The sequence below is a fragment of the Typopeltis vanoorti genome, chromosome 20, assembly GCF_054136105.1.
Source record: "Typopeltis vanoorti isolate ZY-2024b chromosome 20, IOZ_Tvanoo_1.0, whole genome shotgun sequence".
NCBI classification, from domain to species: Eukaryota; Metazoa; Arthropoda; class Arachnida; order Uropygi; family Thelyphonidae; genus Typopeltis; species Typopeltis vanoorti.
Genome location: NC_143568.1, coordinates 26,501,597 through 26,526,319, shown reverse-complemented (window position 1 = coordinate 26,526,319; position 24,723 = coordinate 26,501,597). Strand labels below are relative to the sequence as shown.

Here is a 24,723-nt window from a genome sequence, read left to right as displayed (position 1 = left end):
AATAAGTTTATTTAAGCATCACTCTTTTGGGTAAGATGAAATCAGTTTTATAAATTTGTTCAAATGCACTCTATAGTCAACTGAGAAGTTCTCTCTAAACTAGTTGCAATAGTGAGCAGTTCTAGTTGCTGTATAGCAATACGATTGAAAAGAGAAGATATTATAGAAGTACACCTATCCTGGTTAGTTCAGTTTGTGATAGCCACATATGTTTACTGTAAAGGCTGTGAGTCTCTTTATATTCTGCATATAATGCAATTGTTTATACATTCTGCTCCTGATGGACTTGTTTAGCTCCTTAAGTTTATAATGCATGGTTGTGAAAAAATAATATTAGTCATAAAGGAGAGACTTTGTGTTTTATTTATTATTATTACACCCTTAATGAAATTGGCAGACTCATCATAGGAGAGGTTCATTTAAAGCATATTTATTATACCAAATCTTAAAATTCTTAACACTCCCTGCATTAAAAACATATTCTGGTAATGTGTTTAATTCACTCATAATTCTCCATTTAAAAAATCTACTCACACCTTTCTTCTTACTTGACTTCCATGGATGGCTTCGGGATCTTCTCTTCTCACCTTGTATACTCTTTTTATAATCTCCTTAGGATTAATTTGATAAAATCTCATCACTAACTTAAATATCACTATCATATCACTTCTTTTCCTCCTATTCACAAAACTCTGCAATCCACATTCCTTCAATCTCTCTCTCTTCATAGTCAACATTCCAGAGGCTTGATATTGTCTTAGTCACTCACCTGTGGACCCCCTCTAGTGTTTCCACATTACAGTGAAATCCAAATGAACAGATCTGAGAACAGTAGTCCAAGTTGTTGTCTCACCAGTGCATTATACAGTGGCACAACTACCTCCTTATCTCTACATGGCAGTGTAAAAATAATCATAATTAAAATTCTGAATATTTTTACGAATTGTTTATGTTAGATTGTTTGTTCGTTTTAGTTTTATAACACGCATTGTCTATCACTTGCGATGTGCCTGTTATTGCACTTGTTTTGTCAAAAACGATATGTAAAACTTTTAAAAAATTGATGTACTTACCAGATTTGAATAGTTGTGTTACTTTAAAGGAATTTTATTGTAGTTTAAAATTATCAAAAGTTGTGTTTTATGAAGACATTCTCTTGTCGCTAACGGAGATAATGTGCCGGCCATTACACCTAGTTTCTTGCTTGCCACTTTCATGGAGTGCACATGCTCACCAAGAAGTTTGATGTGTGATTGACAGCTGAAAAGGAAAGCGTTCGGTATCTGAGTAACGGCTGTAAACAAGAGAGGGTTCGGAAGGAATTTAGAACACAGGCCAGCGGATATTTAGATTCAGAGGAACTTCAGTTTTTTTTTTTATGCGATAGTCGGAGGAAAATTAATAGTATATCCTGAAAAAGGAATCATGGAACTATTAACTTTCAAAGTGGAATAAGTATTGATAAATAAAAGGGAAATATTGCTATAGGTGTTTTAAAAGGAATATGGGAGGAAACGCTAATTGGAAGATTTATAGGAGATTCCGAAAAGGGAATTGTAGAACTGTAAGTTTTTTTAAATGGAAGAGTTAAGGCTGTCAATAAGCATTAGTAGTGAATAAAAGAAGTTGCTATTTACGTTCTAAAGGCGTGTTCGAGAAAACTCTGATTAGGAAGTTTCATCTGTATTAAGGATGCCGGATCTAACTTATTTCTACTAAAAAGAAGACAGAATTAAGTCAAGAAGATTTAATGTGTGCTACATGAATAATAAAAAAGGATCCTGTGAAAATGAAAAATAAAGTCATATATCTTCGGAAAAGGGCCTTGACAGAGAAAGAAACTGGCTATGAACATTTTGTCATTGTGCAAACAGAGTGTTTAGTCTAGTCTTAAGTGTAAGTTTATTTTTAAAAGGCTTTGGATCCAATTAATTTGTAGTTAGTTATGTAATATTGTTTGAAGTGTATATATATATTGTTTTTGTTTTATTAAATGTGTTTATTTTGTATTTGGGTCTTGAGTCAGTGATTATTTGGATTCTGAAAGAAAGAGTTAAGGTCATTGCACCAATCGGAGTGAACCCTTGTGCACATATAGGTACACTCAGAATTAAAAAACTAATTGTTAGAAACAGAGATCATCTCTATGGTAGGATTAATATTATGATAATATCCTTTCTATATAAACATCTCTAAATATAATAAATTTTCTTTAAATTAACACCAGTGTATTTCTTATCATGGTGGCACTACAATGTGCAGTCAATGCAACATTTGCAGTATGCCCTCTAACTTCATTCTATTGTCAACCATCACTCCCAGATTTCTAAACTCATCCACTTCTTGCAGTACAGTGCCATCAATATAGTACACAGCCTTATGTTTCTGTACTCCAAAATGCAACACCTTGCACTTATTAATGTTAAAACTACAATCCCACTGCTTTGTCCAGGTCAGAAGTCTATTCAAATCTTTTTGAAGGGAATTATCATCAGCAGTGCTACTTATAATTCTTCCCGACTTTGCATCATCTGCAAACAACTGAAGACTCCCAGTCAGTCCACATTGATATATCTTTTATGCCATTTATCATTTTTCTATTGTATTTATTGTAACTAACTGTGGTTAGTAATCAGAATTATATATGCTATCTGATCAAAAATATCCAGATGCCTGCTTATCCCAACTCTCACTCTAATATGAAAGGTATTAATATGGAGTTAGTCTGTCTTTTGCTGTAACAGCCTTCAGTCTTCTGGGAAGGCTTTCCACTAGATTTTAGTATGTTCCTATAATATTTCCTTTCCATTCTTCCAGAAGAGTATTCGTGCAGTTTGATGTCGAGCAATTTTCCCTGGCTCACAATTATTATTTTAATTTATCCCACAAGTATTTAATGGGGTTGTGATCACGGCTCTGCACAGCCCATTCAAGTTCTTCAGCACTCATCTCATCAAACCATTCCTACACAGGCCTCCTTCATGGATGGGGGGTATTGTTGTGTTGATACAGGAAAGGGCCCTCGCTGAACTCTTGCCATAAAATTGGAAGTACAGAATTGACTAGAATGTCATTATATGCTGCAGCATTAAGATTCCCCATCATCGAAAGTAATTTTACATTTGGCACAATGTTTTAACAAGTTTCAATGTGTTACTACTACTTAAGTGTATTGACCAGTTTCGAAATCACCAAGTTTATGTTAAAAAAAAAAAAAGTCTGGATGAAATTTCTAGAGTCCCTGGAACATTTGAACAACTCAAACCTTACATATTTCCGCATTTCAATTTTTTTACCATTCGTTGCAACTAGGGAGGTTCAATGTGGACACCCTGTAGTTTTGTGCAGGTAGCATTCTCCTGGCATCCAACAAATCCAGATTTGTCCATCAGACTGTCAGATGGTGAAGCATGATTCACCACTCCTCATGAGTCCAGTTGCAGTGAGCTTTACCTCACTCCACCTGAGACTTGGTGTTACTCTTTCATTGTTTCTGCCTATTTTCATTGTCTGTCTTTTTATTTCCATATCAAATTCATCGTATGTATACATTTTCAGGCCAAAATTATTACAACAGTTAATCAATGTAGTCTGGGAATCTTGCAGACTTGTACTGGATTTATTCAGAAGTATAACATCTGCCTAAAGTAAAGAGCTAAGATATCACTAAGTTTGATATCAGATTTAATACCACTTTCCTTCATAATGTGAGCCATATAAATAATGAATAATAGTGGAAATAATGTGTACCCTTGTTACACCTTGATTGTACCTCAAACCATTGAGGTACAATGCTTGTGCCTCATTCAATTCTAAATGCTGATTTATAACTCAGATATAGATTAAGTATTGCTTGATATAATGTCCCATTTATACCTTATAACTATAGCATTTTGAATAACTTTACTCCTGGCACCTTGTCATATGCCTTTTCCAGATCTACCAAACTTAAATCGAGGTCATTTTTATATTCCCATGATTTCTCAGCCATTTATCTTAAAGTGAAAATGCGATTACAGCCTCTTTTGGTCTGAATCTAACTTGTTCTTTTCCAAACTTTCTTTCCACAATTTTTCTTAACAGTTTCTCAGGAATACTTCCATAAATCTCTTATGAGAAACACTCAGCAGAGAAATTTTCTGTAATTCTCTCACATTCAGTTTTATTTCCTATTTTATAGATGGATACTCTGAGAGCTCTACTCCAATTTGGAATTTGACCCTCAGACCAGGCATTCTGAATTATGCAGTGTAGGCACTGTAAAACTTTTATACCTCCATATTTCAGCATTTCTTGTTGAATGTCATCTACCCCAGCTGCTTTCCACATTTCAGCTTTTTGATGGTTTTTCTACTTCAAGTATTGATATGTATTCCTGATCATTCCTGTTGAGTTTTTTTTTTATCACCATTCTGTTACTGCTTGTTTCATTTAGCAAATCTTTCAAAGTAATTACTCCAGACATCTAAAATAATTTTATCTTCAGTTTTCATGTTGCCTATCATCTCTGATTCCTTTTTCAGTACTCTTTCCTCCCTTTCTAAGCTTTTTCAATTGCCTCCAAAATATTTTTCCACCCTTGTGATATTTATTTTCTATGTTCTTATCAAAGTCTTCCCATGACTTCTCTTTAGCTAGTTTAATGTTTTTCTTTGTATTCTTTTCTCAGAGAAAAAGAGCACAAGTCGACTTACTAGCTAGGAACCTTCAATACACCTCCTTGACTGCTTCTTTAACTTCCTGAGTCCACCATTTAGGTATGCATCATTTATTACCTAATAATGCTGTTTTTTTTGTTTCTTTTTTTTTTTTTTGGATTATAAAGAAATGAGAAGAGTAATCAGTGTGTAGCACATGAGCTGTTAACAATGGAATGCAGAATAGTCTTATTCACATCCTACAAAAATTATACTAGCTCTTACATTGCTTGCTTGCTTGTACAGTTTAGGTCTGAGATACTACGTTATCTAATAAGTGATTCCCACATATGTAAAATTTGATGTCTATTCCTGTTAAAGGTACATGTAATAAATAATTCCATTTTATTCTTTAATATGATGGTCTGAGAAAATTTTTCATAAATTTTATTACCTCTGTTAAATGGCTGATATAAGTGTAATGGGCATGGTTAAACTTGATTTTTCTTCTCTTATAGGCTACATCACTATGCAGTTTTCTTCTAGGATTTCATGACTGGCTAGTTTGTTCTTTGTGCGGCTTGATGCAAGAACAGTAGGTTTTGTAAATGAACTGGGTATTTTTGAACATGATTACTCCCTTAGGGAGTTCTCAGAAGCTCCATAGTTATGAAGTGTTTGTTGTCACCATCATCATTTTCTTCTGTGTGTCCTAATCAGGTGTATAGAGGTATTATGAGTGTAATGGAATTACTGTACATTTACTGAATTGTCATTTACTAATTGTACATTTACTGTAAAATTACTGAAGGAAGTACAGGAAGATGATTTAATGTTAAATCTGGTGTGAGACAAGGATGTACATTATCCTCTCTGTTATTCATTATCTATATGGATCACATTATGAAAGAAAGTGGTATTAAACATGACATCAGAATTGAAGATGTTAATGTCAGCTCTTTGCTTTATGCGAATGATGCTATACTTCTAAATAAATCCGCTACAAGTTTGCAAGATTCCCTGACTAAATTGAATAACTGTTGTAATAGATGTGGTATGAAGGTCAGCAATAAAAAGACAAAGACAATGAAAATAGGTAGAATCGTTGAAAATGTCAACTGCATTGTGAACAGAGAACCTGTGGAACAAGTAAAATATTTCAGCTACTTAGGCACGATTTTTAGTGAAGATGGTAAATTAAATATAGAAATAGAGACAACAGAATAAGCAAAGCTGGTATGGTGGAAAGTCAATTGAATAAATTTATGTGGAATAAGAGAGAAATTAGTTGGAACACTAAATTAGCTGTATACAAGACAGTGTTCAAACCAGTTTTAACTTATGGATCTGAGAGCTGGGTCAGAAGTAAAACACTTGACCAAAGACTAGAGACTCCAGATATGAGAGTCCTGAGAAAGATTAGAGGCGTGAACAGATGGCATCAATGGCAATATCATATTAAAAACGAGAATATTAGGAAAGAACTTGACATTGTCAGTATCCAGGAATGCATTAGCAGCGCTAATCTCAGGTGGTATGGTCACTTAAACAGAATGAGCGAGGAAAGATTAGCAAAACAAGTGTTCTCTGCCAAGTTGGCAGGAAAACGACCCAGAGGAAGACCAAGATATAGGTGGATTGATACGGTACAAAGTGTCTTAGACGATAGAAATATAAGATCTGGTAATGTTGGAGTCTTGACAAGTAACAGACTGATTTGGAGGAAAATTGTAGATAGGAAGTTAGTAATGATGTAAATTTTTTATGTAGTAGTGTCATATCCTGTAGATCCCTTGAGGGTACATGTCAGGAATTTGATGATGATGATTATGAAATTACTCTTTCATGACTAGTTTCTAATAATTATTTTTCCAAACTGTTCTCTTAGTTTTCATGTCTCTTAATTATTACATTTTGATCTCTAAATTACTCCTAACTATATCAGCTCACCTATATCTTGGCCTTCTTCGGGAACTTTTTCTTGCTATTTTTCTTGAAATACTTGTTTTGCCTCACCCTTTATGCTCCATCCTGTTAGGTTACTTTACCATCTATGATTAGCAATGCTTAAATCCATTTTTGAATATTATTCTTATATTCATTCTTAAACATTATTGTTATACGAGGGTGGTCTGAAAAGTTCTCGGCCTTGACCATAGATGGCAACGCTATCGGCAAGGTTTTTTTTTTTTTCTAAGTTGGTACATCTGTCATAAGCATCCAAGTGAAATTGCAAGTCATTTTATCAAGTGGTTGTTTTATACAGCTGTCTGAAGCAAAAGTGTTGTCTGTATCCCTTGAAATGGATAAAATTGAGTATTGTGCGTTTATAAAATTCTTTGTAAAAGAAGGTTTAATGCCAAAAGAAATTCATTCAAAGTTCATAAAAGTTTACAGGCACTCTTCTCCTTCATTTTTGACAATGAAGAAATGGGCTGCCGAGTTTAAACATGGCCGTACCAGCCTTGATGATGATCCATGTGAAGGACGTCCAAAAAGTGTAACAACACCAGAAATCATTGATCAAGTGCATGATATGGTATTGGATGACTGGCAAGTCAAAGTGCATGAAATTGCTGAGACTATAGGCATTTCAAATGCACGTTTAGGATATATTTTGCATGAAGAATTGCATATGATAAAGCTTTGCGCGAGATGGGTGCTGTGCTTGCTCACAGCAGATCAAAAATGCATTCGCATGAAAATCTCTGAACAGTGCTTGGAGCTTTTTGACAAGAATAAAACTGATTTATGCTTCAATTTATTACTAATCTACCTAAAAGAAAAAACATAACAACCTCCCTGAAGAAAATAGCTAATCAAATCATTAATATGTCAAGAGCACCTAGGGACCATGAACATACTAAGAAAGTTAAGAAAGGACTTAGAATACTAAAAACAAATGCTCCTCCTTTTTCACAATATGCCTCAATCTTTACTATAGATGAAGTAAAAAATGTTATAAAAGATGTCAAAGCAGGCAAGGCCCCAGGCTTCGATGGTATCCATCCTAAATTTCTGATTAATAGTGGGCCAAATAACATAAAATGGCTTTCTGAATTCTTTTCCAATATATTATTGCTGCCCGACTACCTAGCCAGTTTAAGAAATCAAAATCAGTTGCTAATCTTAAACCTGGAAAACTGCTCCAGGAGGCAAAAAGTTATAGACATGTCCTGAATGAACAAGCTGGTTTTAGAGAAAAACATGGTTGCTATGATCAAGTGCTCACTTTGACATCATACATAGAAGCTGGATTCCAGAAGGATGAAAAAAACATGAGCTGTTTTCCTGGACCAAACAGCAGCCTGTGACACAGTATAGTGTGAAGGTCTTATATATACATTTCTTATTATTGTTGCATGTAAATGGACTGTGCACTTAATTTCCTTTATGCTCACAGAACATTTCTTTCAAGGCATATTTGCAAATAAAATGTCCCAACAAAGAAAACTGAATAATGGTCTTCCAGAAGGGTCAGTCTTGGTGCCCTTACTTTATAATCTATATACAGGGTGTTCGGGATAAATTTGACATATTTATAATTAATTATATTTTTCCGTAAGTTACATGTATTAACACACACTTCTCTTCATTTAAAAGTTTGGACCCTTCTTCATTCATATACAAGATGTCAGAAAGGATGGATAGCTGGAACCCACCTGAATCATGGAAGAGAATAACTTGTATCATGATGATTCGTGCCCGCCATCAAAATAAGGATATTACGACTGCTGCCCAATGCTCCCTGAATACAGTAAAAACAATCAGGCATGAACTAGAGACTTGCAATGGTGACTACGAGGATGTAGCAAGAAGAAAGATCCCTAGCAGACGATCTGATTGCGTTCGTACAGCAGAATTCCTTGCAAATCTGCAGGAACAGGTGTTGAAGAACCCTGGCATTGGAATTCGGGCTTTGTTCGTGGAGTTGCTAACTGTAGTCAAGCCCTGGATAACAAGGGTAGCCAATAGTAGGCCGTATGTATGGCAGCAGGATTCGGCCCCTTGCCACACCTCTGGGAAAAGTCAAAAATGGTTGTCTGAAAATTTCTACGACTTCACCAGTCCAAATGTTTGGCCTCCAAACTCCCCAGACCTTAACCCCATGGATTATTTTGTATGGGGCACAGTTGAAAAAGACACCAATCGCACTTCCAGTAATACAAAAGCCCAGTTAATGGATAAAATTAAAACAGTTTTTGCGGCCCTTCCCAGGGAGACTGTAGCATCAGCTTGTTCGAGGTTCCGAAGCAGAATTGAAGCTGTGATCGATGCTAATGGTGGTTATTTTGAGTAAATCTTGTTGATAGTATTGTAATTAACTCTGCCTGTAATGTTTTTTTGTCAATTCATTAAATTTAATAGATACAAAGAAGATTTTCTTTTTCCTTACGAAACTGTCAAATTTATCCCGAACACCCTGTACATATGATTTGCCCGCTACCATCTCATGCAAGTTCTGTTATGCTGATGACACTGTAATTGCCATTTGACACAAAAACATCAGTCAGGCTGAAGAGATACAAAAGATCTGAAAACAATAGGTGAATATTACAAAAAATGGAGGCTCCAGCTCAATCCAGACAAAACAGAAGTATCAAGCTATCACCTTAATAATCACATGGCAGATGCCACTTTGCATATCTGCTTTAAGGATGCTTACTACGACACAATAAGTTTCTGAAGTACTTGGGCATGACCTTGGACTGCACGCTCTCTTATAAGCAACACCTAACAAGCATTGCTGCTAAGTTAAGGACCTGTAATAACATAATATAGAAACTAATAGGCACGACATGGGGAGAAACAGCTGATAATCTACGGATTACAGCTCTCGGACCAACTTTCTCTGTTGCTGAATTTTCCCAAAAGTGTCACTAAATAGCACAGATGTTAAACTTGTCAATAACCAACTAAATAATACAATGAGATTGATTTCCAACACAATTAAATCAGTGCCCACACTGGCTCCCTGTTCTTAGAAATACTGTTCCACCAAGTCTGTGCAGGACTAAAGCTCCCTTACAGGAGTATAAGAAAATCCTGGAGAACACAGTCTTACCAATACACTTATATCTCCCAGACTTGAGTGTACAATGACTGAGATCGAGACATACACCATTACAATTAGCCCAACAACTATTACAATCTAACTTCGACTGGAAGCAAAAGTGGCAAAAACAGTGGGAGAGCCAGACAGATGATATTATAAAATTTTTTCTCAACAAATTACACGAAAGTTTTGATGCTCATTCAAACCTTCCACAAAAATCCTGGACTCAGCTTAATGGAATACGAACTGGTCATGGTGTATATGCGAATATGCTTTTTAAATGGGATAAACGATCATCCCCACATTGTGATTGTGGAGCTCAAAGACAAACTGTGGACCATATTGTGACCCAGTATTATCTTAGAGCATATTCAGGAGATAAATCAGACTTTGAGTGCTACTCCCAAAGCTATGAACTATTTGACTAATATGAATATAACCTTTTAATTTCATTGGTTTTGAAAATGACTCTTAATTCTATTTGTTTTTAAAATGACAGTATATTGTACTGCATGTTTTGTTATTTACATCATACGAATAAATATATATGATAGCATTGCTATGATCTGTATTTGTTGGGTGAGTGATTTATTTTCACAGGATGATGCTATAATGCTTTTGATTTTGAATGAGCCTTTAGAAAAGGTATTTTTTTTTCCTCCCGGGAAAGTTATTTCTTTTTTACGTACTTCCTCAGTAAAACAAATTGCTCTGCTTTTTGAAAAGGGCTTTAAAAATTCCATATTGTAAGGAGGGCAAGGTGGGGTACAACTTTGTTAATTTGAGTGGTTTTTCTGTAGACTGCAACTAAGAATTTTCCTCCAGGATTTCAACTGAGTAGTGTGTCTAGAAGTGGTAAACTGTAGTTATTTTCTTTTTCAATAGTAAAACTAATTCTAAGGTATTGGTGCAGTAAAATGTATTTTGTCTTCTTGGATATAGGGACCAAATAGGAAACATGTTATCTGAGTATTGTAGACAGAAGGAGGGTTTTAGTGGAGTCTGATTGTAATGTTTTCTGTTTAGAATCTTTCATAAGGAAATACCTAGATATGTGTGTGAGGGTGTTTGTGTTGAGGAGGAAGTAAGAATGTCTTGTATCCTCTATTATAATTTATAATAGTTAAGATGGATAACAGCAAGTTGCCTATCCTTATACATTCCAATTTGAATCTCAGCAAAACAGATCTTTCTTTTCTTTCATCTCCTACTTTTACTTTTTAGAACTGAAGTCTTTCTATAGTGTGTTTCTAAGTTTAAAGCCTGCAGTTATTTATTTTATTTATATGACTTCTATCTAGGAAATACTGTAAAATCTATCATACATTTTTTTTTCATACTATGGAGTAATTCTTTAATCATTTTCTAGAGACAACTAAACAACCTGAGACTTTTCATGTACTTCAGGCTTTCAGTAAGCATTGTTAGGTTAGTCTCACACCTGACCACCAAAATCACCTTGCACCTAAAGACAGAAAATTCATGGCACAGTTTGAATCCGCCTGTTTGAAGAGAAAACACTTTTGTAAGTCACTACTTTGGATACATGTGTAACACATCTTACTGTCAATGTCGATTGCTATGAGCAAAATATTAAAAAAAAAGCCATTTCAATTAGGAGAGTTTATGAATTTTCTTCTTTTTCTAATTAATACTTTTTTTTAATCCACCTAAATGAGGTAGAGTCTAACAAGATTAAATACATAGTGGGGTGTTGTTAAAGACCTGGAACATCAGTTGCTAGTGACGAAGAAATTCATCAACAAATAAATACAATGGTGTGAAAAGAGTAATCATAATGGGGGACTTTAATTATCTGAACATTGATTGGGTAGTTATGAAATAGCATGAGAAGAATGAAACTGAATTTATTGAGTTGTTGTGAGACAACTTCAAGCTGCATGCAACAGAAGGAACTCCAAGAAAAAGAGTGTTAGATCTTACTATTGCATCAGAAGCAGTTTCAATTTAGGATGCAACTATTCACTATCATCAAAGGGAGATATTCACTATCTCCCTTTGGTGATAGTGATCATGCATACTCATCTAGGAAGTGACTAAGTTTATCAATGTTCTATTCAGAAAAGCTTACGTGCTAAACTACAAAACAGGAAATTATGGCCACCTGAGGAGTATGTGGGTTCTGTCATGGTATTAGTTATTGGATGGGAAGAATATTAACAGTGGATGGGAAGTGTCTAAAAAACACTTAAATGATACATTATCAGAATGTGTCCCTAAAGTTTGAAGAATAAATAGAGTAGGAATGAAATGGATGTGTAATCTAATTAAGCAAGAGATTCATAAGAAAGAGATGATGCGGAAGGAATATCACGTGCAAAAGGATGATGTCAGTTACGATAATTATAAGCAGCAGAACAGAAGGGTCACAAGTGTTGTATGGAAAACTATGAGTATGAAAAGAAACTAGCTCTGCAAGTTAAAGAAAACCTAAAAGAATTCTATCATTATGCTGCAAGTAAAAGAAAGAATGAATGCAGATGGTATGCAGGTGACTGACACATAAATTATTGTTCAACTAATGAGCAGCCATTTTGCTAAAAGCTATCGACCTGGTATATGCAACACTGAACTCACTGCTACCTTTTCACCATATGAGGAAACTCATGCGGATGAGGAGGAAGTACTAGAGCTGTTGAACCAACTGAATAACAATTCTGCAATAGGAACTGATGAAATATCAGCACGTATGCTAAAAGGGGTGTTCATCTGAACTGGCTATTCCCTTGACTATGCTATATAATGTGAGTCTCAGAACAGGGATGATTCCACAGGAGTGGAAAGAATGTATGGTAATCCTGTTGCACAAGGGTGTTGCAAAGACCGATGTATCCAGCTATCGACCAATCACTATCTCAGGAGTAGTGGTGAAGATTTTGGAAAAGTTGGTTATGGCTTGCAACACCCTTGTGTTGAGTAGAGAATCTCTACTTTGCAATGAACAGTATGGGTTTACTGAGGGAAGGTCATATTTTAGCAAATTGTTCACATTCTGTTATAATGTTACCATTGAGTTAGACAAGGGACATGGTTACACCATGATACCTTTGGATTTTGCTAATGTTTTTGACAGAATACAGCATGGAATACTGTTGCATAAATTGGAGAATATGGGATTGGATTATAAACTATTGGTATGGATAAGGGGATGGCTGATTGTTAGATATCACAAAGTTATATATGGCAGGTATGAATCTGCAAGATTTAAGGTAACCAGTGGTGTGCCTCAGTGATCAGTCCTTTGTCTGTTGTTATTCAATCTGTACATTAATGACATTGGGAAGGATTTGACATGCAACTATTTGCTGATGATGCAAAGAAAGGTAGGATAATTCAGAGTGCTGTTGATATGCAGTACTTACAGAATGATTTGAATAGACTGGAATTGTGAGCAAGTGAAAATGGCAATCGTTTTAATGTTAATAAATTTAAAGTCATCCACTTTGGTGTCATTAGATATCCAATGTCATATTATATTGGTGGGATTATGCTTGAAGAAACTGATGAGGAATGGATCTTGGGGTTTAGTAGACAGGCAGTTGAAGTTCAAGGGTCATATAGAAAAAACTGTAAATCCAACTTAGAGAATAAAGGCAATGCTGAAACAAACCTTGACATACAAAGATAAGGAAGTCATTTTGCCTCTTTACAAAGCCTTGGTAAGACCTGACTTGGACTATTGCTTCCAGGTCTAGTCTCCTGGTTTTCTTGGTGATTCTGATACAGTGGAAAGAGTGCAAAGGAGAGTTTCAAAAATTATATGAGGTTTGTGGAATACAGATTATGAAGACAGATTAAGAATTTGTAGGCTGCAGACACTAGCAAACAAGAGAAAGTGGAGTAATATGATTGAGACTTACAAACTTCTGAAACAGTTATATAGAATTTCAGTAAATGGAATTTTTCATTTTATGAAGGCATCCATGGACTTATAGAGAATGAATTGCCATTGGATGTTGTGTGTGCAAGTAGCATGAATTAATGAATTCAAGAACAGATATGACAGCTGGTGCAAATAGCATGGCCTCCCTCGATGAATTCCTGACTTCATAGAGGTCTCTTTTAATAATAATAATAATAATTTTTTTGGACATTTTAGTTGAAAGTATGCATTTGTATCCTTTTGTGCTTAAAGGGCATTATATACTTACCTACTATGTATATTTCTAGAGATGCCATAATCATTAGTGTATTGGATACGTTTACTAGCATTCTAGCAGGATGTGTCATCTTTTCTGTGTTGGGTACATTGGCACATGAGTTAAAGATTGATATATCACAAGCAGTCAATAAAGAAGGTAAGTATTTTGAGTAGTTTGTTATGTTGTGGTCATTTATACTGAGAATGAATTTTCACTCTGTCTATAATATAATTTGAGTTATATTACCCTATGGAATTTAATCATATGTGTAGTATGATATAATCTATATAATATTATAATTATGATATATATATTCTAATAAAATATTATATATAATCATATATCATATATGCTGAACCTTATATATAAATATATATAAGGTTTGGTACTATCCGTGGTGTCAAGTATCCAAGGGATGTCTTGCAATGTATCCTCCACAGATAAGGGGGGGGGACACTACTGTAAAGTGGTTGAAATTTTGCTTTTTTTTATTTGAATCCCATCCATGGAAGAATGGTTCAGCATTCAATAATCAAGAAATCCTCATCCTAGAAATCAAACAAAGAACTTTTTCAAACCATTTCAGACCTCCAATAAACAAAACTTGTAGAGATTTTGTTCTTGATGGCAATGATATTCATCTACAATGAAAGCATTCACAAATATCCATGTCACAGTGGGATTTTGATCTTCCCAGTATGTAGGTTAGCAAGGAGACAATAACTATTTGGAGAGTTCGATTTGTACCTATATCATACATATATTAAATGTGAAATACATTCAGAAATTACCTACATTTAATTTTTACTTATAAGCTAAAGCAGATACTTATTGATTACCCCCCCCATTACCAGATAGTCCAACTTTGAATGTACTGCTCTCAGCATTTCCTCCACTTTTTAAAACATTCCTAGAGGACATGCTTGAAGGATGCTCTTCAAATCTTTTGCTGAAGTTTAGTTTTATAGTATCCCCATTCAGATAACTGCATTTTCTAAATGTTGATTGATTGAGTACTTTTGATCACTGTTAAGGAATAATGTAATTCTGTGTTTTGGTGAAAAGCTTACAGATGTGAAAGTTGTTGCATTTTCAATTATGGCCAAAGCAGCCAAGGCTGGGCTATAAGGCTGTATTATGCCTATTAATCACATATCAGACTACCACATGGTACTAAGTTATGCAAATTAGAACAAATGGGGGATAGATATGATACTGGTTAAGTGGATAAGAGAGTGGCTGCTGGACAGATATCAAAAAGTGGTATATGGAGGGGCAGAATCGAGGCAAAAACAGGTGACTAGTGGTGTGCCACAAGGTTCAGTGCTGGGATCATTGCTGTTTAATTTGTACATAAATGATATAGGAAATAACCTGAAAGGAAATCAGTTGTTTGCTGATGATGTGAAATTAGGTAGAGTAATAGTTAATCAAGGCAATGTAGAGAGCATCAGGATGATTTAAATAGGCTGTCAGTATCTACAAAATTTAATGGGTGTCAATTTAATGTCAAGAAATGTAAAGCTATGCATTCTAGGATAAATTGATTACAAGCTGTGTATCAAATTGAATTCACTATTCCAGGAAATAGATGAAGCTCAAGATTTAGGGGTGATGGTAAACAGAAAGTTTTTAGGACATTGCTAAGGTAGCCCATAAAGATTATTTGGCTATTAAAGAAAACATTAACAAAGTAGAGATAAGGAAGTTGTTATTCCTCTTTATAAGGCCTTGATATGCTCACACCTGGATTACAGTGCCCAAGTCTGGTCTCCTTGGTTTCTTTGGGATGAGGAAGCGGTGGAGAGGATTCAGAGGTGAGTGACCAAGATGGTGAGTGGCCTGTGGAATGTTCCCTATGAGGATAGATTGAGGGTGTGTGGATTGCAGAAGTTGGTTCATAGGAGAAAAAGATGGGATATGATAGAAACATTTAATTTGCTTAAAGGGTTTTATAGGATAGATGCAGGGGAAATGTTTCAGCACTTGGCTAGAGGGACCAGAACAAGGCATCATCCCTGGAAGTGGAATAAAGGTGTGGTTAGTAGGGGTGTGAGAACTAGTTGTTTTGCTTGGAGAGTTGTGAATGAGTGGAACGGGTTGTCAGAGTCTGTTGCGAGTGCTTTGTCTGTGAATAGGTTCAAGGAGAGGTATGATAGCTTGGGTCTCGGGCAATGAGTCTTTGGATTCCAATGAGATGCCTGTATAATAATAATAATAATGATGATGTGTTCTCTGTCCAGTTTGTTTTATGGGATGAAAGACCGTGTCAAATATCATTGATACCAAATAATTAGAAATGGATCTACAAGCAGAGGACAAACTTTTTCCACTTTTTCTAGGTAGTAGAAATGAAACTAGATCAGAATTATGCCAAACATGAGCAAATCCAGAAACAAATGTATATGTATAATGACAATGATAATTACATTGCATTGTAAGAAGCCTAGAAATTGTTGCCATAAAAAATGAACCATCACATAAACTATCATCAGATCATTGATTCATTTCACCAAGCAAACAGTCCATGAAGTAAACTTTTTAAGAATTTTTATTTATTTATTTTTTATTTTTTGTTGAAAATTTGTACTTTTGTATTTTTGCCAAATACAGAGTCGATCAAAAAAACGTATACACACTATACAGTATATAGTGTGCAAATGTATAGCATATCAAAAGAAAAAACCTGTATAAAAATTGTAATACTAAATTTATACAGACATCAAGGGATGAATACAAGTTACCCTTTGACTTTTACAATTACACGATGTGCTCAAAATGGTTTTCTATTAACGTCCAGACACTTATTATTGCGGTGGGCTACTGTTTGGGCAACGTTGGCCAAAAGTGTCCAGTGGGATTGCTGCGCATGACGTTTCGATTTCTTTCTGAAGGGCCACCAGTGTAGCTTGTTTTCTGCGATACACTACATCCTTTAGAGTTCTCCCCATAGGTAGAAGTCTAAGGTGTTAAATCAGGATAATGTGGAGGAAATCAACTGCACCTTTTTGTCCTATCCATTGTCCCTGCAAACTCTCATCGAGGTAAGCTCTCACGTCTCGATGGTGGTGTTGTGGTGCATCATCTTGTTGGAAGAGAAATTGATCATTCCCATAAAGTGCATCAATGCAGATAAAATGGATGTGCATAGCATGTCTAGGTACACTTGACTGGTAATAGTACCTTCAAAGAAGAATGGACCTTATTATTAAACACCTAGATGACAATCCACACCAGATATTGAGCCCTGGTAAATTGACTGCCTTGTCCACATGAATGCCTGGATTTTCTTGAGCCCAGTAAACACAATTATGCTGATTCACGGTTCCATTAAGCTTAAATTGTGCTTCATCAGTCCAAACCATCTTCCTCACAAACTCCTCATCCTCATCTACCATGTGTTGAAACCACTCACAATACTGCATTCTTTGATCAGGATCATCTTCATTCATTGCATGTAATAATCTTGGGATGTAAACTTCCATTTAGTTGCTTTAAGAATGCTCCGTATGCTAACTCATGTCTCACGTGCACATTGTGTGGTTGACTTTGTGGCCAGCATGTAAACTGTTTCAACACCATAGCTGAGGAAGCAGGACTTGTTGCTGTGCGAGACCTCCCGGATCTTCCCTTGTGCACATCACACACTGTGAGATGGAACCACACGAGTACTACATCTGCACCGTTATTTGCAGAATGACTGGAAACATGATCATTATATAGAGGTGTACAGCACAATAGGCATTTTCTGAATACTAAGGGCTCCACACTGAACATATTTTGTTGCCGTTTGGTTAAATTGTGAGAAGCCATTGTCATAGAAACAGGTTTGGGTTTGGCATAATGCATTTGGCTAAAGATAAGGACAGATGTTAGTTAAGATAAACAGCAATTTGGGCACCCAAGAATATACTTAAGAATGTGATAATGTTTATGTTTATTTAGAGAAAGGCTTAAGTGTCATTGATGATTCATAATAATGTTTTATAATATAAACAATACGAAGAGAGGAAAAAAACAAATTTATTAAACTCACTAATATTTTAATTGTTTTCTACCCAGCTTCATCAGAGCACAATTATCACTGTGATAGACACACAGCACTACACTAAGTAATTGAGGAAAACGATTTAAATTGTAACTCAAAGCAGAACTAATGTCCTTAAATGGCATCCTCTATGGGTCAGGTAACCATAGAGTTAATTTAGAGAAGTCAGGCTGTCAGGTCTTAAAATGATAGTCTCCCAGATCTTTGGTAAATTAATGCAACCATACTCCCAACCTCAACGAGCATGGATGCATCTTGAAGCTTGAATCATTTGCGTATTACGCTATTTCTCAAAGAAAGAAGTGGAATGAAAAGAACTGTCATTAAAAAACTATGAACAGGATTTGAAGTTAGAGAGAAGATCATTGATGTAGGAAGGAGAGAGTGGGTGAGCATACAGAGCTGAGGGGAGGAAATCATCCATTCACAATTATACACAATGAATAACAAGAGAGAGAAAGAGAGAAAAGATAACTGAATCACAAATGAAATGAGTGGGACAATAACATGGTAGATTAGTGAGAAGGCCTTGATGCCAGACACAAATGCCTTGAAAATATTGAGACCATTTACATGAGTTTGTCTATTGCTTTCCATGGCCTGTGTCCAAAGATAGTTAGGATTAACAAGGAGGTCTGCTGTAGAACAAGAATACCAAAACTCCTGTTGGTGATCACTCTGAGAGATCTCCAGTTAGTAAAAAGCTGGTTGCTGTTGATATTCTCCATACTTTCAAGAGTATTGAGGTGAGGATACTGGGGCAATAGTTTGATGGCTGACCTTTACTCCTTTTTTTAGGGAGATAGGATAATGGCTTGATTTCCTTCTATTGGGTAGATGCCAGATGAGTATAAATAACAGTAATATAGGCAGTACAGGATGGGTGTTAATTCTGGAGGACACTGGTTTTGAGTGCAGGAAGGATATAATTTGTCTCTGGAGCCCTAATTAGTATCAAAGCTACAAGAGATCTAACTTTAGGTGATAATGTACTGCAATCAGGACGTGAGAGAGAAGGAAATGAGGATGAGTGGAAGTTATGCCCAGACATTCTTATCAAGGAAGGTTTGACAGCCAGTTTGAGCAGGAGGCAAGTTTATTGTGTATTACCCTGGCACAGTCTGCTTTTGATTTCTTGCTGATTTTCTTATTCTTGTTTCAGGCTGTAGGTTAAGGTTTTTTTTTTTTTGACTTGAGTTACTTAATATATGCTGAATTTTTATGTTGAACTCTAAAGGCACATTTTTAGAGAACTATGGCTTGGATAGGAGTTGGCAATGGAGTGAGGAATGAAGGTCCTCATTCCATTAAGGATTATTTCAGTCATTGTTTTGTATTTAGACAAAAAGGTGAAATAATCATTCATATATCATACCCAAAGGAAGGTTGTGGTTGTATTCAGGAGAATAAGGAGTCTTCTAATGTAAGAGAAAGGGGGACTCCCCCACAGCAGTACCTTCAATTTGTATACTTTCTTTTAAGCTTACATGGTGATCTGAATACATTTTTGAAAATTATGGAGACTACTGTGTTTGAATAAAAACTTTAGTTTAATATAACTAAAATCTAATATAACTAGAATGTAGATTTTAGTTATATTAAACTAAAGTTTTATTCAAACATGGTAGTTGTCTCCATAATTTTCAAAAATGTGTTCAATTTGAATAGTTTGTTTCTACAGATGAAGTAGCCTGAGTGCATAACAAAGTCACAGTTTGACTATGTCTTTTGGGAACTTCTGTGATAACAACTGGAGAGTGTCAGCAAGAGGTACACTAGTAAATAAGGACTGCTTGAAGGTACTTTATGGAGAATCCCCTTTCTTCCTGCATTCTTCTTTGGATATCTTGAAGATTTTTACTTTGAATATTCTTATTCTCCTCTATACAACTGCAGCCTTCCTTTTGAGTATGCTATGTGGTGATGTTTTTGCCATTTGGTTTGAATCTGAAGCGTATCCACCTACCTTCCTAATCAAGATTAACAGCCTGCATCCAACCGATTTCATAATGTGAAAAGAAAAGGACAGAAAATTAGTTTTCATGGATATCGTCTTTTCCTACACCTCTTCTGGAGTATTTATAACTTCTGTTCATTGTGAACTTGCCTTTGCATGCAGCAAAATTCAGTCCATCATCCTTCTCAAAAAATGGGCATCACCAGATCCTTACTTAATATGGATCATAATAATACCCTCAGGTGGTCATAATTTCCTGTTTTGTAGTTTAGCATGTAACCTTTCCTGAATAGAACATTGATAAACTTCGCCACTTTTTAAGTGAATACTCATGATCACTATCATCAACTGGAGACAAAATAGTTACGGAGACAGAATAATCAAATTGAAACTGCTTCTGACACTATAATAAGATCTAACACGCTTATTCCTCGAGTTCCTTCTGTCACATGCTGCTTGAGGAAGTTGTTTTGCAGAAGTAGATAAATTCAGTTTCATTTTTCTCATGCCATTTCATAGCTACCCAAGTAATGTTTGGATAATTAAGGTTCCCCATTATGATTACTCTTTTTGCACCCATTGTATTTATTTATTGATGCATTTCTTCATCATTAGCAACCAATTCACCAGGTCTGTAGCAACACCCCACTGTGTATTTAATCTTGTTAGACTACACATCACACCAAATGGCTTCAAACTCACTGCCACATGAAAATTTGTTACTACTATTGGAGTCATAGGTCCCAACGCTAACTGGATTCAAGACATTTGATGTCATTAGCAGCATTCCCCCTCCTCTCCTATCCTGTCTATCCTTCCTAAAAATACTGTACTCTTTGCACTCAATACCAGAGTACAACTGCTTCTTATAGCCAAGTCTCACGAATGCCTACAACATGAGGTCCCAACCAAGGCAACAAAGTCTACTCCTTTGTTTCTGATACTCCTTGCATTTGTGTAAAGACATAATAAATTGTCTGCATGTCCTTTTGCATACACTTGTCTGTGGTCTGCATGACACAGTTCGACAACTTGCAGATCTGTGTTCTTGTCTAGTTCCTTACTTATGCAGACATTGTTACACACACTTGATAGATCCGAACGGAACGAATGCAGAATCATTCTTATTGGAAGTTTTTTTCACTTGGTTAGACTATAATAAATTTAGTTTAATCCTTTATCCAAGTGTAAGCAAAGAAAGTTTGCTCCTGAAGTATCCTCAGTCCTGAGGATACTTCAGGAGCAAAAAAATCAATAGAATCCTACACCATTATAATCTTAATGCCACTTTTAAACCACCTATAAAATTAAAAACATATTCAACTCCTCTAAGGATCCTCTCCTCCCATTGGCATATCCTGGAGTTTATTGCATCTACTGCACCTACAACTTGCCTTATATTGGTGAAACTGGACGTACAATCCCTATAAGTAAAAAAGAATGTTAATGATATTGGTGAAGATTTGGATGAAGATATTCAGTTGTTTGCCTATGATGCAAAGTTGGGATGAACCATGAAGAGTAGTGAAGATGTTGTGGCCTTACAAGAAGACTTGAATAAATTGAGTGATTGGGCACACAAATGGGGATGTGAGTTCAATATTGCAAAATGTAAGGTTTTAAAATTTGGAAAACAAAGATGGAATGCAGAATTTATGCTTGGTGAGGATATATTGTTGGAGGTGGAGGAAATAAGAGATCTGGGGGTGATAATGGATAAGGATCTAAAATTTAGGGGACACAGCCAAAATTGTGAAGACAACACAAAGGCTTCTGGGAATGATGCAGAGGACACTGACTTGTAAAGTAGGAAGATTCTTGTTCTGTTGTATAAAGCTTTGATTACGCAACACATGGACTATTGTCCCAGATTTGGTTACCTGGTTTTTGGAAGGATGAAGAGATGTTGGAAAGGGTCTAAAGGCGACTGACAAAGGTAGTTTCTGACCTCTGGAATGCTGAGTATGAGGAAAGATTGAGAAGATGTAATTTGCAGAGTCTGGTGGACAGGAGGAAGAGGGGAGATGTGATAGAGACCTACAAGTTGGTAAGGGGTTGTTATAGGATCAGTGCTGGAGAAGTTCTACAGAAAATAGTGGGAGATCGGGAGAGAACCAGAGGTTATCCCTGGAAACTGTATAAAGAGGGTGTGAGTAGGGGAGTGAGAGGCAGGTTTTTTTTTGTGCAGAGTTGTAAATGATTGGAATGCCTTGCCTGAGAGTATGGTGTCTGCAAGGAGTTTGAGTGTGTTTAAGACATGGAATGATGAGCTGTATGATGATTACATCATACAAAAACCATACCAGGTTTTTGTATGATGTAATCTTTGACTCCATGAGGTCTTGTGGTACTAATAACAATTTTGGTGAAGCAGGCCTCTCAGATTATGAGAACTTAGCTCTTAACATCCTACACCAAATTGATTGGAAAAGTATCTGCCGTTTACATCATACAAAAACCTGGTATGAAAGAAAATTTAAAGAAGCCTGTGAAATTCTGATTAACCATCCTAATCTCAACAGTAATGGTGGCATAAAATTTCCAAGAATTTGGATGGCACATATTCAACCTATTTAGTATCTTGCATACTTTAGGAGTATAAGCAATTTTCAACTTTTATTAGAAACTATTCCATACCAATTGGTTGAAATTTATATGTATAATCACATAGTTTTTTTTTTTATATATATATATATATATATATATATATACACATATATATAAATATGTTGCTTTCCAGCCCAATTTCATTATGTAACCTAATAGATAATAATAATAGGACTCTAGCTTTGATCTAGTAAAGATTTTTTTTTAAATTTTTTACCAGAAGTCAGGCCAGTTATTTTAACTGTTGGTCAGTATTTTTAGCAAACCATGTAGATTGCAATGCAGCTTGTTTCTCTGTATATATGTATATGCTCCAGATGATGACCTTGATATGAAGGTCGAAACGTCGAGTGTTCATTTTGGTTTATATTAAACTAGAGTTTTGCTCTAACATGGTAGTTGTCTCCATAATTTTCCATAATGAAAAACAAATGGAATACAAATTGTTTCCTTCAAAAACATACAAAGGAAACAAAAAAATAATGTCTAAAATTATAATACAGAAAGCTCACTAAGATTCTGGGGACAGATTTATTAATAAGATAAAGGCATACATGGAAGACAAAAATACGGCCTACAAAATATTAACGAAATTAAACAGTGAAGAAGAGAAATAGCACAAATGAACATAATACAAGAGAAACAATGGATAAAACAATATAAGAATTTATGGTATGACCCAAATTTAATAACAGGAAACAATAATGAAGAAATCAGTACTGATATAGAACTGAAAGTAGCAATAAAGGTATCAAAAAAAAAATTAGTTCACTAGATTAGATAGCATAAACAGAGAGACTTGCAGATAAGGTGGAGAATATTTATATCACAGATTCTTAAAATTAATAACTCTTGGAGGAAGTGTGAGGGTTCACAAGATTGGTCAAAAGCCAATGTTATATCTATATTTAAGAAAGGAGACAGAGATAATTGTGGAAATTACAGAGCAATCAGTCTATTAAATACAGATTACAAAATTGATAGTAAAATATTGCAAACCACCTACTAAAATATTGCAAAATTGAAAATATTACAAACCACCTACTCTCAGAAGGACAAAATGGTTTCGGATATGGAAGATCATGTATAAACAATATTTATGCGTTAAAACAAATTATTGAAAAAAGACAAGAATTTAATTTAGAGATTCATCTGACCTTTATAGATTATGAGAAATCTTTTGATAAAATATACAGAGAAAAATTATGGAATATAATGAAAAAATAAGGATCTCCATATATTTGTTACAAGCTATACAAATTTTATTTAAATTAAGGGGATATTAAATCCCACATTGTTTTAAAACCGAATAAGAAACTCAAAGATTGGAATCAGAGAGTTTCTTGCCGAATATAGTATAGTAAACTATAAAGTATCGGCGATCACTAAGCGTCCGCTAAATGCAAGTGGCCCAGCACGTAGTGCAATACCGGAAATCTCGCAGCAAAGTCGGTAAAGTTCTGATCACTATTCTTAGGTATTTACCATAATGTAAAAACACATTTCCTAGGAAATGTATGCTGTTATTACATTATGGTGGTGAGGTCACTACCCAGACCGGTTTCAGCCTTTTTTGAGGCTTCATCAGTGAGTAGCTAGACCAAGTTAATACCAAAGTGTATAGCGAAAAGAACTTTATACTCTGCTATACGAGTTTCCGAACAGGTGCAACCATTAAGTTACTTAAATATAAAGAGCTAATAAGCTTCATTTCGGCAACAAAAACATTATTTAAATTAAGGGGATATTAAATCCCACATTGTTTTAAAACCGAATAAGAAACTCAAAGATTGGAATCAGAGAGTTTCTTGCCGAATATAGTATAGTAAACTATAAAGTATCGGCGATCACTAAGCGTCCGCTAAATGCAAGTGGCCCAGCACGTAGTGCAATACCGGAAATCTCGCAGCAAAGTCGGTAAAGTTCTGATCACTATTCTTAGGTATTTACCATAATGTAAAAACACATTTCCTAGGAAATGTATGCTGTTATTACATTATGGTGGTGAGGTCACTACCCAGACCGGTTTCAGCCTTTTTTGAGGCTTCATCAGTGAGTAGCTAGACCGAGTTAATACCAAAGTGTATAGCGAAAAAGGCTGAAACCGGTCTGGGTAGTGACCTCACCACCATAATGTAATAACAGCATACATTTCCTAGGAAATGTGTTTTTACATTATGGTAAATACCTAAGAATAGTGATCAGAACTTTACCGACTTTGCTGCGAGATTTCCGGTATTGCACTACGTGCTGGG

General features: G+C 35.4%; 1 protein-coding gene across 1 annotated transcript in view; it reads left to right on the top strand.

The window, feature by feature from the left end:
* Positions 1 to 24,723, top strand: part of LOC150095293 (uncharacterized) — a 590,931-nt gene that overhangs the window by 87,557 nt on the left and 478,651 nt on the right. Inside the window, exon 10 of the mRNA XM_090410639.1 lies at positions 13,885 to 14,012. Coding sequence (XP_090266765.1) covers positions 13,885 to 14,012 — 128 coding nt within the window. The remainder of the gene's footprint in view (positions 1 to 13,884; positions 14,013 to 24,723) is intronic.